Here is a 14145-nt window from a genome sequence, read left to right as displayed (position 1 = left end):
TCCAAGTATTGCTACTTTCTGAATCTGGGAGATATTTTTTCTTTATCTTCCAATCCCTTTCTTCAGTTGTGCAACTTTACAACAAGCTATTCCTCCCACAGGTTCCCCTTCTCCAAATTCATTCCTTTTCTGAGCTATAACTTTCTCATCTCCAGTCATTTCAGAAGCCAAAGAACTAAAAAAAAAAAACAAAAAAAAAACACGGTAATACCACATTAATAATATATATAGCTAACACGTGTGATTCTTTCACTGTTTATGTGGAGCAGTCATACAGAGATCTTTTGCCCATACTAAAGAATGCTATTATTAAACAAAGGTAAAAAAACAACAGCTTACACTTGGCTTAAAATGTGTTTAAATCATTTTAGCAGCAGGACTGAGATCTAATGCCTAAGAGAAAGCTTCTTCTGCTTACACCAAACGTTTCCATGTAAGTTGCACAGAGGCAGCAGTTACAGCCCTTGGCTGGAAAGCAATTTTAAAATGTCTGTATTCAAATATACTTACATTATCAGTAGCTTTAAAAATAGGGAGAAACATTTTGAACTTGACCATATATTGTGCATGAGGCACAGTAATGATCAAAAACCACATCTTACTACTTTTTAAGTCATCTGTACTGGTGAAGTGGTATGTGGCCTTATTTAGTAATAGGCAGAGCTTCCTGAGGGGATGTACAGTTTTATTCAGGTGGAATTTCCATTGTACAACAGTGCTGAGAGGAAAAAAGATATATGCTACCAAAGACAGGTGATGACTCAGACTTTGAAGATCAAAAGGGACTGTTATGATAGTGAATTCTGGCCCACTGTATGGCAAAGTCAAGAAATTTTTCACTCAATGGTTCATACATCAAGAGTATAGTGTCTTTATGGATTATTGAGTATCTCTTGAACATTAAGGGGGGGAAAAAAGTTGCTATAAAAAGATTCATCTGGGAGTAAGTTTATTCCTAAAATTAATGAGGTCCTAGTAAGCCAAGGATAGATTGCCTTACAAGTGCTTCCATTTAAGTCTTATGCATTAAAATATTCTTCCTTAGTACTGATTAAACAGCTAAATAAACCGTCCATATGGACTTACTATATGCACACATGCCTGCATACTTTCTCGCATACTTAAAATCTGATGTGTTGTTGTTATTTGTTTTTAGTGGAAAAAAAACCAGCATGGAAATAATTATATATATGTGGAATAATTGCTGGAGGTGACTTATTGGGGCTACATGTATGTCCACATCTTAAGAGGAGGTTAATCTGGGGTGAGATGCGGCAGATATGCAAGGGATCTGTTCCATGACAGTCCCCTTGGCAATACAGTAGCAACCTTAGGTAGTGGTAACACCAGGGGAGCTTGGTGTGCTGACTCTAAGTGATATAGCACGGAGGGTGGAGCGAAGACACCGCAGCCTGGCTCTGCACTATCACTGCAGGGATGGGGAACCTGATGTAACTGTGGAACTGACAGACTGCATGGCCAGATCTAACTGATAACCAAATCATGTCCTCTGGGTGAACTTTGCTCATTATAATCCCATTATAATGCCAAAACACACCTCGATCCCTAAGGCTACCAGCCTTCAAGGTGTGACCACCCCTCACTGAGCACACGCTCTGAATTTCTCTGAGCCTACACCTTTAAAACAAAAGCAAGAGAAATTTATACCAATCACAACAAACATGTGACTAGAGTCACTCAAGATCCACCTAAAAGTAAGAAAATAGTATAAAAATAGCTCAAGAAAGGAAAATGCAGGGCAAGACACCACTTCCACCCCATATGGACATCTATTGGGTACAATTCAAACTCTCAGCCATATCCAGTGCTTTCTCAGGAAACCTAATAGCCTCTATAGAGTTGTTTAGTAAGTTAGTACATGTGCAATTGTTTGTGTTTGTCATACTCATGGTATTTGCATGTGCTTTGCAGTGAGGGTATTTATCACCAGCAATCCAAAGGAACCTGTACTCCTGTTGCTTCAATAAACTACACCAGTCGTTTACTAGACCGAAAGTGTATTGCACTATTTGTGCATCCGTGATCATGATAATTCAATATAATTAACGTGACCAGACTCACAGTACTGCAATATTGTGCTATTTCTGCTTCTGTGATCATAATAATTTAATATATTGAATGCGACCAGACTTATAATGACAAATTGGGCATCACATAGAATCTAAGTCCAGCTGCCCTCAGCCCCCGATACCTGAAGACAAGCTGGAACACAAGAGGGTTTAGATCCTGCCAAACTTCCTTACCCTTTAACTCAACAATGTCAAAATTATATTAGCGGACTACTAAAATGAGAAAGATTATTTGGTGGTCTATTAAAAGGCTGCAGAAAAAAAGTTGTCTAATACATACAGATAGTTTAAGTATCAAGTTGTTATACAGTGTCTATTGGTTGGTCTCTAAGTTACACATAATAAACCCATCTCTACATCATTTTTCATTCTCTTAATGAACTGTTTTTAGTTTTAAGTCCTTCTGACATGCTTATTAGTCTAGTTAATTCTCTTTAGTTTTCATTCAAAAAAGATTGCCAAAGAATAGTTATTCTTTTTGTGCCTTATAGATTATACACATATACTAGATATATTTTACCAGATTTCTCAGTACTAACACTGATAATTCAAAACTATCATTCTTTAAGATTGTTCTGTCAAATGTCAGTTACCTTGTTGACATTTACAAGTGTATCCATTGATATGATCTTCACAGGTTGAACCATGTAGACAAGGTGATGAATTACACTCATTAACTTCTATTTCACAAAACTGTCCAGAAAATCCAGCAAGACACCTGAAGCAAATAACATTACAATGTGTTACATTATGCATAAACCATTACCTAAAACATACTTTGTGTGGAAACAATTCATAACATCTATGCACATAAACAAGACACAATCTCAGATATTCCTGTTTTTCCTTATTTCACTGCAATTCTTCCAAGTTTCAAAAAGATCCTTGGTGATCTTTTTAGGAGGTTTATGAAGGCACAACCTGTCCAAAATTTTTGTATTTTAACCATAGTATTTGGATCATAACCAAACTTAACAGTCTCAATTTCAGCTTAATGGCTGTAGCACGGTGAGTAATTACAAACCTTTCTTAATGTGCTTTTGGGAGACTGTTTGCCTATTAAAAGAGTTTATTTGGCAAAGTAACTGCAGTCTATGTTTGGAAAACTGCTTGTTAATAAATGTTGAGTTGTGTTGTACACAGGTATTTCACATGAGGTAAAGTGTTCAGAAAGTACTGTTAGCAGCTGGGTGCTGCACATCTTGCAGGTCTTCTTGTTTCTAATGAAGAATGTAAAAGTTTATGCCCCACTTAGAGGAAGATGAGTACAACAAATTGCCTTTCAATAAATTAGAACAGTCATGTCACTTACTCCTCAGGATACCACATTGGGTGAATACAAAACACATCGATTGAATTAAATAACTGCAGCGTTTACCTTGCTTTCCAGATTTTGAGGCTAAAGAGAAGGGGCTGGATCACCAAATAGGTATATGTGACACTTCCTGGAGAATCACTACATTATGTATCGGCAATTATGTTTTGACTTGTACCTTGACTCTTAGAACATATTTGTTTCACTTTATATGGAATGCACTCTGGGTAATGGGAATTTGGAATCTACCAAGAAAATGAAGCAGAACATATTTTCCAAATCCACATCAGCTACAGAAGACACTGCTGGCATACTGCGTGGTAAATGTTCAAACTGAAGCACACACTGCCATTTTGCAAGTATCTAATTATGATGTGTGAGAGAAAAGCCATGGGTAAGGCGGAATGAGTGCACTGCAAAGTGACCTGTATTGCTTTTTGGCCAAAAGCATTAAGCAAAATCTAATAAAATATGTTCTAATTGCCAAAAAATCAACATATGATTTAGAACTGGATTCAGCCCACCCAACTTCCCATACCTTACTGTAATAACCCTAGGATTCTTCTGTACTCAGTGGAGTAAGGGGTGCAGAGGATGATTCTGCTCAATGAAAATTTAAATCAGTTTCTGCAGAAAATTTTGTCTTTCCACTAGCTATATGTCATATAAAAAAAAAAAAAAAAAAAAAAAACACCTTCTCCTACTTCTCCTAAGTATTGGAAGGATGACCAGATAGATGAATGCTTATAATATAATGCAATTAACATTCTGTTGGCAACTACTGAAAAAACATGGCAGCTAAACAAAGGGACTTTTAAACACAATTAACTTTAACCTTGTACTGCGGTACGTTTGTAGACACTGATTAAAAAAAAAAAAAAAGTAAGTAAAACAAACTGTAAGAAATATGTATTATGTAAAATTTCTTGACAGAATAACCATACCTATATGTATAAGGTGAGTGGGATTGCTTTTTTTGAGTGTAGAACTCAAATACTGAAGGCAAGTTTAAAGGTCTTTTTTAAGAAATCTCTGTTTGGCATCTTCTAGTGGGCACATTTTTATAGGCTATGTGTATACTTGCTATGAGTTGTCATCCATCTGCAGAATGCATTCATTTTCCTAGGTCAGACAATCATTCAGTTTGGAATATTTAAGAACATTGAAAGTATTTCAGATACCAAGGTGGTTTTTTTAGTTTGCTTGCTTATTTTGTTAATGCTATAGTACCGCAATGTTGTTTGCTTGTGTTCAGATAGCATAATTATATATAAATGATGCTGATGACAGCAGAGGCAGGCACTCTATTAACTGAATGATTCTGAGCAATTATGAAACCACTAGTGGTAAGCATGCTACTGGTAAGTGTTTGCAAGTCATAAAACATCATCTTAATGTCAGTAACCTTCCCAAATCACTTTTTAAAAATTGCAATAAATTGTATGTTTTACTGAGACTGTTAATGAAGTTAATGCTTCTTAATATGACAAGCACTTCGATCATTTCTGATATTTTTGTTTGCTCTCACTTCCCCTCATTCTTACTCCTTTTTTAATATATTTATATTTTGTTCTGTCTCTCCACTTTCTTCCTTCCCTTATGTCATTTCTTTTTGAGGATTAGGAGGGACAGAAACAAGAGAACGTAAATAAAACAGTCCCCAAAAGTGTAACTACATATGGAGAACAGTTCTTGTGCTGTAAATGGCATAATGGTATTAAACCTCATCAAATACTTTGGAACACAGTTGTATATGGAGCTTGGGATATCACCAGTCTGCAAATGAAAAAGGGGCATTTAGACAGTTTCATATCAAAGTATGACCACTTCAGACCTTGTATATTGAATACTATTTAACAAAAAAAATAGTGTGTACCTTTACAAATACATGCATATTTATTTTCAAATATACTTCTGATATTATGTAAAAAAATGATGTATTCAGAATTTAACTCCATCTGCTAAGACCTATCTCATACTTAAATCAATCCCAAGACATCCAGGAAACCCATGAAGCCATGTTCGTCTAGAGGTCATAAAAGAAAGAACTCCGGAGCAAACACTCTTGTCTGTGGCTGTGGAAGACTGATCTATTCATCCTCAGTGAAGCCTCCAGTCTTCCCAGTAACGAGTGCTTGTCCAGCATGGGCATCTTCTTCCTTGCCTCTACCTCTACACCTCTGAAGGGTGTTGGGAAAGATAAACCAGAGATACTTCATGCCCTATTCTTTTAAAGCTGCCATCCTTCTATCACAGCTGAGTCTTCAGATTTAACTTCCAATGTTAAAAGCCCAATGAAAAGTTTTTTAGTCATCATTAGATGACTCTGTAAGTTGATAGTTGCACTCTCACCCCCACAAAAGACAGTAACTGAGATTGTCATTCTATGCCTTGAGGACACTGAAGATTGTTTTGCCTACAGAGCTATTTAGGCAAGAAAATTCTAAGTGTTGTAGCTTTCACACACACTTGATGGCACAAGTGGATGTCACCTGGGAAGATTCAATCATTGCAAAGTGATAAGGAAACTCTGGTACCTGGGTTCTGAAATGCAGTGTTATGTTGGGAAGATTGATTTTGTCACATCCAGCATCTTAGTTTTATTAAGATGATTTTCACTATGTTTTTCATTGTGATTCACTATGGGTTGATAGTAACAGAGTGAACAGCTACATGCTGAAGGCCTGTTTGTGAAACAAAGCTACAACGTTTAAACTGAGTGAGGCATTGCACAGAGCCACGAACAGGGGCTGGAGAATGGACCTGTAATGGACACCGTATAAAAGCAATCTGTGAGCCTGCAGCTGACCTGGCTCCACAGTTCCAGCTAAAAGAAATGAGACTCACTCAGGATGAAGGCTTAGCTGTCTCAGGTTCTGCCCATTAGTAGAGTGAAGAATTGACCTCTTAACCTAAGGGAGTTGTACAGACACAGAAAGACAGCTGAGTTATTAGGGTGCTGGCTAGAGGCACTTGGATGAATCAAGCCCTAAGAAACATTCTCAGATGCTAGTACTGTGAAATTGCAATTTAAGCATTCACTACTGTTCTATTGATAGATTTACAGAACTACAGGAAATTGCAACATTTTTAATATTTTATCAATCAAAGGTCAGGTAAAATGACATCTACCTGATTTAAGTAGCCATGTCCCAAAGTGCTGTGTGTATCTGCAAGGCCTGCCATACAGCAGGTCAGACTGGGCAAATTATTACCATCCTTGTTACACAGGTCTTTTAACAATCTAATGCAACCTTATGACACTGATCCGAGTCTGTACCTCTTCTTTTTTATCAAATAATATAATTAATACAACAAATGCAGTAGATAATTTTACCAAGATAAATACATAAATAAATAAATAACTGTATTTTAGATACCTTTTCTTTTTTTTTTTTTTTTTTTTGGGGGGGGGGGGAAGGAAGGAGACATTAAGATTTGTTAATTTATAATATGGTAGAAATACTTACAACAAATTCACAGAACATACACAGGGACAATGAAGTGGTTATACTTCTATTAGTCCAGAGTATGTCAGATCAAACATAAGAATATCGATGTTTCCTCACCAAAGTAACAATCTTTTGAGGGGATGAAAACTAAAAGGGCAGCAGAGGATGAATTAATGAATTGATTCCTCTCACTTCAGTATAAATTCAACTGTCTGTAGTCTTTTGCATTAACGATTACCAAACAAAACACCAACTGTACAAAAATCTGAAACCCAACTGCTCTGTTCCTGGAGGTTATGCTAAATAAGAAGGTAACTTATTTTACTGTCTTGTGGTATCAAAATGCAAGAGCCTTTGAAAAAATCTTGCAGTTATACAAACAACAAAAAATACGCAACTACTACTATGGAAATAACAAATTCTATTTTTATATCAGTACTGAAAATATTTCATAAAATCAAAGAATGCTTCGGATTGGAAGGGACCTTAAAGATCATCTGGTTCCAACCCCCCTGCCATTAGCAGGGATGCCACCCAAGAGACCAGGTTGCCCAGGGCCTCGTCCAATCTTGTCTGGGGCATGGGGCATCCACAGCTTCTCTGGGCAACCTGTGCCAGTGCCTCACCACCTTCACAGTGAAGAATTTCTTCCAAATACCTAATCTAAACTTACTCTCTTTTAGTTTAAAGCCATTACCCCTTGTCCTATCACTACACTCCCTGACAGCTTTCCTGTAGGCCCCCTTTAGGTACTGGAAGGCTGCTATTAGGTCTTCCCTGAGCCTCCTTTACTTGAGGTTAATAGCTCCAGCTCCCTCAGCCTTTCTTCCTGGGAGAGACTCCCACCCCTTGATCATCTTTGTGGCCCTCCTCTGGACTCATTTTAATATTTCAATTTCCTTCTTGTGCTGAGGGCCCCAGGGCTGAACACAGTACTCCAGGTGACATTTAACAGAGAAGAGGTAGGTGAACTTCACAGCATCACAGACTTGTTTGAGTGTTTTATATAGAAGTGAAGCTATTCAAGTCTAATCAGATCTTAGGGTTGCCAAATTATTTATATTTTTGCTGACATGTTTCCATATGAACAGTAGATAGACCAGTAAGTTACTTCAACTCCTAGATGAGGTGCCCAAGATGTCCTATGTGAATCTCCTGTAAAAAAGCAGCAGTGCTAACTTTTGTCAAAGTTTTTCTTCATTTGAATGCATTTAATTCTGCATTCTAATGGCTATTGGCACACATAAATTTCGACTATACAAAATACTTAATTTAAAACAATTCCAAAGTGATCAATTCATGATCTATTAAAAGACTTAAATGAAGGATTTTGATCTGTGACAATCACAGCTGCATAATAAAATTTATTGTGTGTGAGTAAACTTTTAGCCTCAGAGAAAATCTGAAGAACCCAAATGTCAACCAATTTTTTTCCCTATAACTGTAATTCATATCCTGTTGTAACTCATAGGTCTTTGAGTCTGTTTTGTAACTAATTGTTCTCTGAGTCTATTTTTTATCTGTACCCTTTTCCTCATCTCTCCCTCTCTTTCTTCAATTGCCTTGTGACCTTTTACAGCCTATGAATAATTTGTATATCTGTGAGATATAAGATTCAGAAAAAAAACATGGTTTCTACAACACAGAAGTATTAGGTTTATCCGGGAGCAATGATTTACAGCAATTGTACTTATGACAGAGCATTTATGGTGTAACCTTTACCTGTCTATTTGACTCATTCAACCTAGTAAAATAAATTAATTTTATGGACCAGTCCACACTATGGAATTTGTTTGGGACATCAATTTTTCTTCATGAGTGTTAATCTTGATGAGTAGGGTAATGTTTTGTTAATACTTCTTAGTTTGGTAATTAGGATTTCAGACAGAATAATAGATCAGTGTGAAAAGCACCTCTCCTGAGCAACTGTCTTGGGTAAAATTGTCTTGTAAATGTGCAATCTCTTTTGACATTAGTCAAAATCTGCATTTTCAAATCTGCATTTTCTGTCCAAAATAAATCTAGTTAACTGCTCTACAGTAACAGGCCAGCTCTGTCACTGCAAATTTATACTGGGATCGCTATACATTATTAACAAGCTATGAAAAGTCACTGGCTAAATGTCATGGAAGCTGAGATATAGCAGCACCTTGGGATTCATATAGCAAACAGTTTAGTTTTAATCATCTTGAACCACAAGGTGCCTTGACATTTGCGAGGCAACTTCTTCCTTTTTAACTTCCACTGGAATCAGACCTCTATTATCTCAGCCATAATTCTAAACTTAAAATGTGATAGAAAGTTTTACCTTCTAAATTAAAAAAGTGAAAAATCGATCAAACATGGACCTTATCATTCATTTAATCAATGCTCACATGCCAGCTTGGAAAGTAAAAAAAAAGGAAAAGCAAGAAAAACTAGATAATTTGAGCGTCCTCAGGTTCACTAGAGATGTTTCCTATGAAATGCAGCAGTCATACATAGTACTACTGAGGCTTGACTTTCCTGAGCAGTATTAACACATAATGAACTTCTGCAGAACCTCTTTAATTTCAGAGAAAGATTGAAGAAAGGGGGTGATTCATTGTAAATATACAGATCTAACATGTTTTGTTAAAGCTTTCAGAATGTATTTATTCAATTTATTTATTCCATCTATGGTGGAAATATATTTGCAATCATTATCATACTTCACTCCCTAGCAGCCAACATTTTGGATTCTAAGTTCCAATTTAGTGGAAGCCAATATATTGGTTTTGCTCCTTTAAATAAGGTTATTCACAAGAAACACAAAAGAGATGAACATCATTTTATTCATCTGAAATTATTGTTTTGCAAGAAGTACAGGAGCAAGCAAAATTCCCAACCCTATCAATGCTGGTTTGAGAAAATGAAATCTATTTCATTTTTAAGTTACATTGTGTTGTTTATAAAGTTTTGAATTTCCAGATCTTTTTTGTTCAGACTTTCCTGCCCTAACATCTGTGTGTTATTTCTTATATTGCTAACCACCTATACATGATCTGTATTGCTAACACACACGTTAAAAAAAACGTCTTGCCTCATCAATGAATGTGTACCTCCAGTAATGTCATCACATTATACAATGGCTCTAGTACTATAACTTGAACAGCTCCCCTCAATCTGATACACAGAACTGAAAACTCTTATTTTTACTTTTTTTTCCCCAGAGATTACCTTTCCATTTCATATGAAATATGTTTTTAAAAAGAAATTAATTTCCCTTTACTCTTTTGGTTCATTTCATGGTAATTCCAGGTTTAAAAGATAAGTAACTTGCAGAGTTTATTCTTAAAATCCATAAATATAGTTAAATGGATGTAAGGTTTTCAGCTTTCACTGATGTTCCATTAAAGAGAAGGGATTTGTTCAAGGTATTTATTCTGATGTTGATCTAAAAATTGTAATCATTATTATTAAATCGGCCTCTTAAGAAAAAAAGTGATGAAATATAATCCTGAAGTAAATCACTGGAAGACATCCACGAGCAGCCTATTTTATGGGCTTGACCAGCAAGAAAACGCATGCCTCAGGCTCCTGACATTTTTCATTTTACCAGCCAAATGACTACAGTGAAAGGATGTGGGTTGTTTTCTCAGCAGCTTACCAATTAAAAGTACTTATTGTAATAATTTTCTTTATTTCCTTTACTCTCTTTATAACGTTTTAGAAACTTGAAACTCTAATTAACTATTCATCATATTTGTCAGTTTTCCAGTGGGTGACAGCAGATGATAGGGACACGAGAATCAGCTTTGCCGTGGAGTGATTTATTTCTGAAGTACCTTCTTGCACTGCCTCCCCTGCACTGCTTGGGCTGGGAGGTGGAGGAGCTGGGAACGAAGGAGTGAGGCTCAGCCTGAGAAAAAGGACAGGATGGGGGGAAGGTGTTCCACTTTTTATCTTTGCTTCTCACTACCTTGCTCTGATTTTAATTGGCAGTAAATTAAATTAATTTTCCCCAAGGTGAGTCTTCCTCCCTGTGAAAGTAATTGGTAAGTGATATGCCCGTCCTTATCTTGGCTCTTGAGCTTTTCCATCTTTTCTCCCCTCATCCTGTTGAGGAGGGGGAGTGCAAGAGTGGATGAGTGGGTGTCTGGAAGCCAGCCACATTCAACCCACCACAAAGCCTTGCCAGATTTCTACATAACTACAGCAGTTCTCAAGTTACTGCCCTACTTAAAGTATTAGTGCTACTTACGCTAATAAGGACAGAGATCAGACTCCTTCACAGCTCGGGAGAACCCTGCTGAGAACCCATCCCAGGAACCAGTTATATGCAAGAATTTTGTCATGAATCAATCTGTACTAAGAGCATACTCCATAATAAAAGAATAAATTTTATGACAAAATGCTAAGTAGCATCCTTTGGTGACAACGTTTTTTCCCCACTTCTGTTTTTCATAATGCCTTAGTTGAACCTCATTGACCAGGTTGGACGAGGTCCTGGGCAATGTGATCTAGTGGGTGCCATCCCTGCCCATGGCAGGGGGGTTGGAACTAGATGGTCTTTAAGGTCCCTTGCAACCCAAACCACTCTGTGATTCCATGATTGATACTAATATGAATTGTCAAAACAAATTTATGAGCCACTAGACCTGTGCGCTTCTGCCCGTTAACACAACATCACAGGGCATCTTAAAATAGCGATATTTGCAAAGAAACTTTGTCTTCAAAATTAACCAAAACTGTTGGTGCTCTCACTCCATAATGTTGGCTTCTCTTTCATGCTTTGACAGTCCATAACTATAAAACTACTTTGATTCATATAACAAAACTATTGGTGGTAGGTTCCTTTAGACCATTCTTATCTCACGTACCGAGTTAGTGAAACTTTTTGATATTTTTCTGAAAGCAATACCAATAGCTAAGGGGAAGCTACTGTGACCCTGACAGAGGATTCAGAGAGGAAGTTTTTATAATTACCTAACAATGAAAAAGTCCCACTGACACCTCAGTGCTTTAGAAGTAAATTCTAAGGCCAAATTCCTTCAGTTGGGAAACCTTTCTTCCAGATCTTTTCACTATTCTAAGCTTTGCATCATGTATTTCAAATAACTTTCACAGTGAATTTTACTAAGGCCTTCAAGTAAAACTAAAAATCTGGGAGCAGGACAGGCAGCATAATGAGTTCCTCTTTGAGGAAACGAGTCTACACGTTTCGCAGCCACAACTTGTAAACTTTTACAACATTAAGCTCAGATACAGCAATTCCCTACGAAAAACTAAAAAATGAAGGTATCACATGAAATGAGTTATCTGCTGTCTGGTCATCTGTCTGAAGGTTGTAGATGCAGCAGATTGTCCAACCAACATGTATGTTATATAGCAAACTTTTAGGATATTCTGTTGGTTTTAAATTTTGAAAATGTGATTAGGAGTGGGAGGGGAGGTAAGAAGGAACAAACAAGCACAAACACAGACCCATTTTAAAGAATTCCCATACTTGTGTGCATGTGTGTATGGACTCTCAGCATTTTCTGGGATCCCACATTGGAACACCACAGAGCTTCGTTGTTACTGTGGCTTCATGGGTGGGTTAACCTGATCATCTGCATGAGGCTGATGACTCAAAGTAATGTATGTCAGCTGCCTTACTGTCAGTAACACTACTGAAAATTGTTTCTTCTGCTGTGTTTCAGAGCATCTTTCTATTGAAAGAATTTCAGAAAGCAGACAGCAGGGAACTTACAGAACTCTCCCAGGAGAGCCTTTCTCAAACTATTTTCTCCAAAATCCTTTCCTTCCCGAGGGTGATACTGTGACTGTTAATTTTAGAATACTGACAATGAAGCTTTCTCCGAAGTACAAGTCTAATATATCACATTACTTTTTTTCCTTTTCCTTCTCTCCTCTGAATTCTCCTTGGAGACACTGTCAAGAATGGAGCACATTTATTTACCTCTGAAGTAAAATTTTGCTTAGAATGACGTAAAAATAAATTAAAGCTCTCCACGGTTGTCAGGAAATGTTAGCTCTATTTTAAAGAATAGCGAGTGGGAATCAAAAAGAAGAAATTTGGTAATAACACACTTGAGTGTATATTTGATTTTAGAGAGCTTTCTTCCATTTATTCATCTACAGTTATGTTCCCATTACTTTAGCATCAGAGTGCCTCCTAGATATTTATAGCCCAAGAGAGCAAAAGTCATCTTTTGCCTTTCTTTCTTACTTTATGGGAGAAGCCATTCAATGATTATTACAGAAAAATGAAGCTGAAAAGAGGAGTCGCATACATAGTACAAGAGATCTAGGGACAGATCTTGTTTGCTCAAATCTTTACTCTGATTTTTATAGTCAGGAGCTTCTCCATGCTCATCATCTGTTTCTTTAGAATGTAGCTTTGCAAAGGTAAAATGCATTTTAAAAGGGTAATTAGTATTTCCAGTCTCTTGGAGAACTGATTTTAGAATAGGAGCTACAAACCATTAGGTTGCCACTTTATCTATATGTTCACTTTTAACAGCTCCAAATTTTCATTACCAATCAGAATTTACCATAAGCTTACAAAACTCGTTTAAAGACATCAGACATTTACTGCTGGTTTTTGGCCCCACCTCTACTGTATGTAACTGCCTAAGGGGTAAATGTAAGGAAGAATACACTGATAAATCAACACTCTGCAGGAAAAGCTGAGGCAGGGGAAATTTAGGCTTGACATCAGAAGGGGGTTCTTCACAGAGAGGGTGGTTGCACACTGGAACAGGCTCCCCAGGGAAGTTGTCACTGCACCGAGCCTGTCTGAATTTAAGAAGAGATTGGACTGTGCACTTAGTCACATGGTCTGAACTTTTGGGTAGACCTGTGCGGTGTCAAGAGTTGGACTTGATGATCCTTAGGGGTCCCTTCCAACTCAGAATATTCTATGATTCTATGATTCTATGAAATAAAAGAAACAGGAATAGCCTGCTCTTTGTCCTCTTAAGACAGGAAAAGTGCCTCTGCTGGCATACCATGCTAGATACATGAGTGCAAGGTGACTTTCTTCTCAGGGGAGGGATGTTGCATGTAGCAGATCAGAACAGATTCGGGTAGTTTAGTCCAGATTGGAGCTAGAAGCTATGCAGCTTTTCTGCTTCCTACTGTGCTTGAAAAAGAGTTAATAAAACAGAGAAATGATTACTTCTTGAGGGGAGGGGGGAGAAGGAAGCAACGGAATGGAAGAGCTGTAAGGACCATATTACTGTATTTAGAGCTTTATTCCTGACTATAATAATACAAGTGCAATGTGTGCTAAACAAAACTACTTTTTTACTACTCCAGATAC

The 14145-nt window shown here is 37.1% G+C and overlaps 1 protein-coding gene across 1 annotated transcript in view; it reads right to left on the bottom strand.

The window, feature by feature from the left end:
* EYS (eyes shut homolog) overlaps positions 1 to 14145 on the bottom strand; it is an 883205-nt gene that overhangs the window by 333879 nt on the left and 535181 nt on the right. The window contains exon 30 of the mRNA XM_035323172.1: positions 2684 to 2808. Coding sequence (XP_035179063.1) covers positions 2684 to 2808 — 125 coding nt within the window. The remainder of the gene's footprint in view (positions 1 to 2683; positions 2809 to 14145) is intronic.

The sequence above is a fragment of the Oxyura jamaicensis genome, chromosome 3 (genome assembly GCF_011077185.1).
Source record: "Oxyura jamaicensis isolate SHBP4307 breed ruddy duck chromosome 3, BPBGC_Ojam_1.0, whole genome shotgun sequence".
In the NCBI taxonomy this organism is placed as follows: domain Eukaryota; kingdom Metazoa; phylum Chordata; class Aves; order Anseriformes; family Anatidae; genus Oxyura; species Oxyura jamaicensis.
Note: the sequence above shows the minus strand (reverse complement) of the source record. Positions and strands in the feature narration are given on the sequence as shown.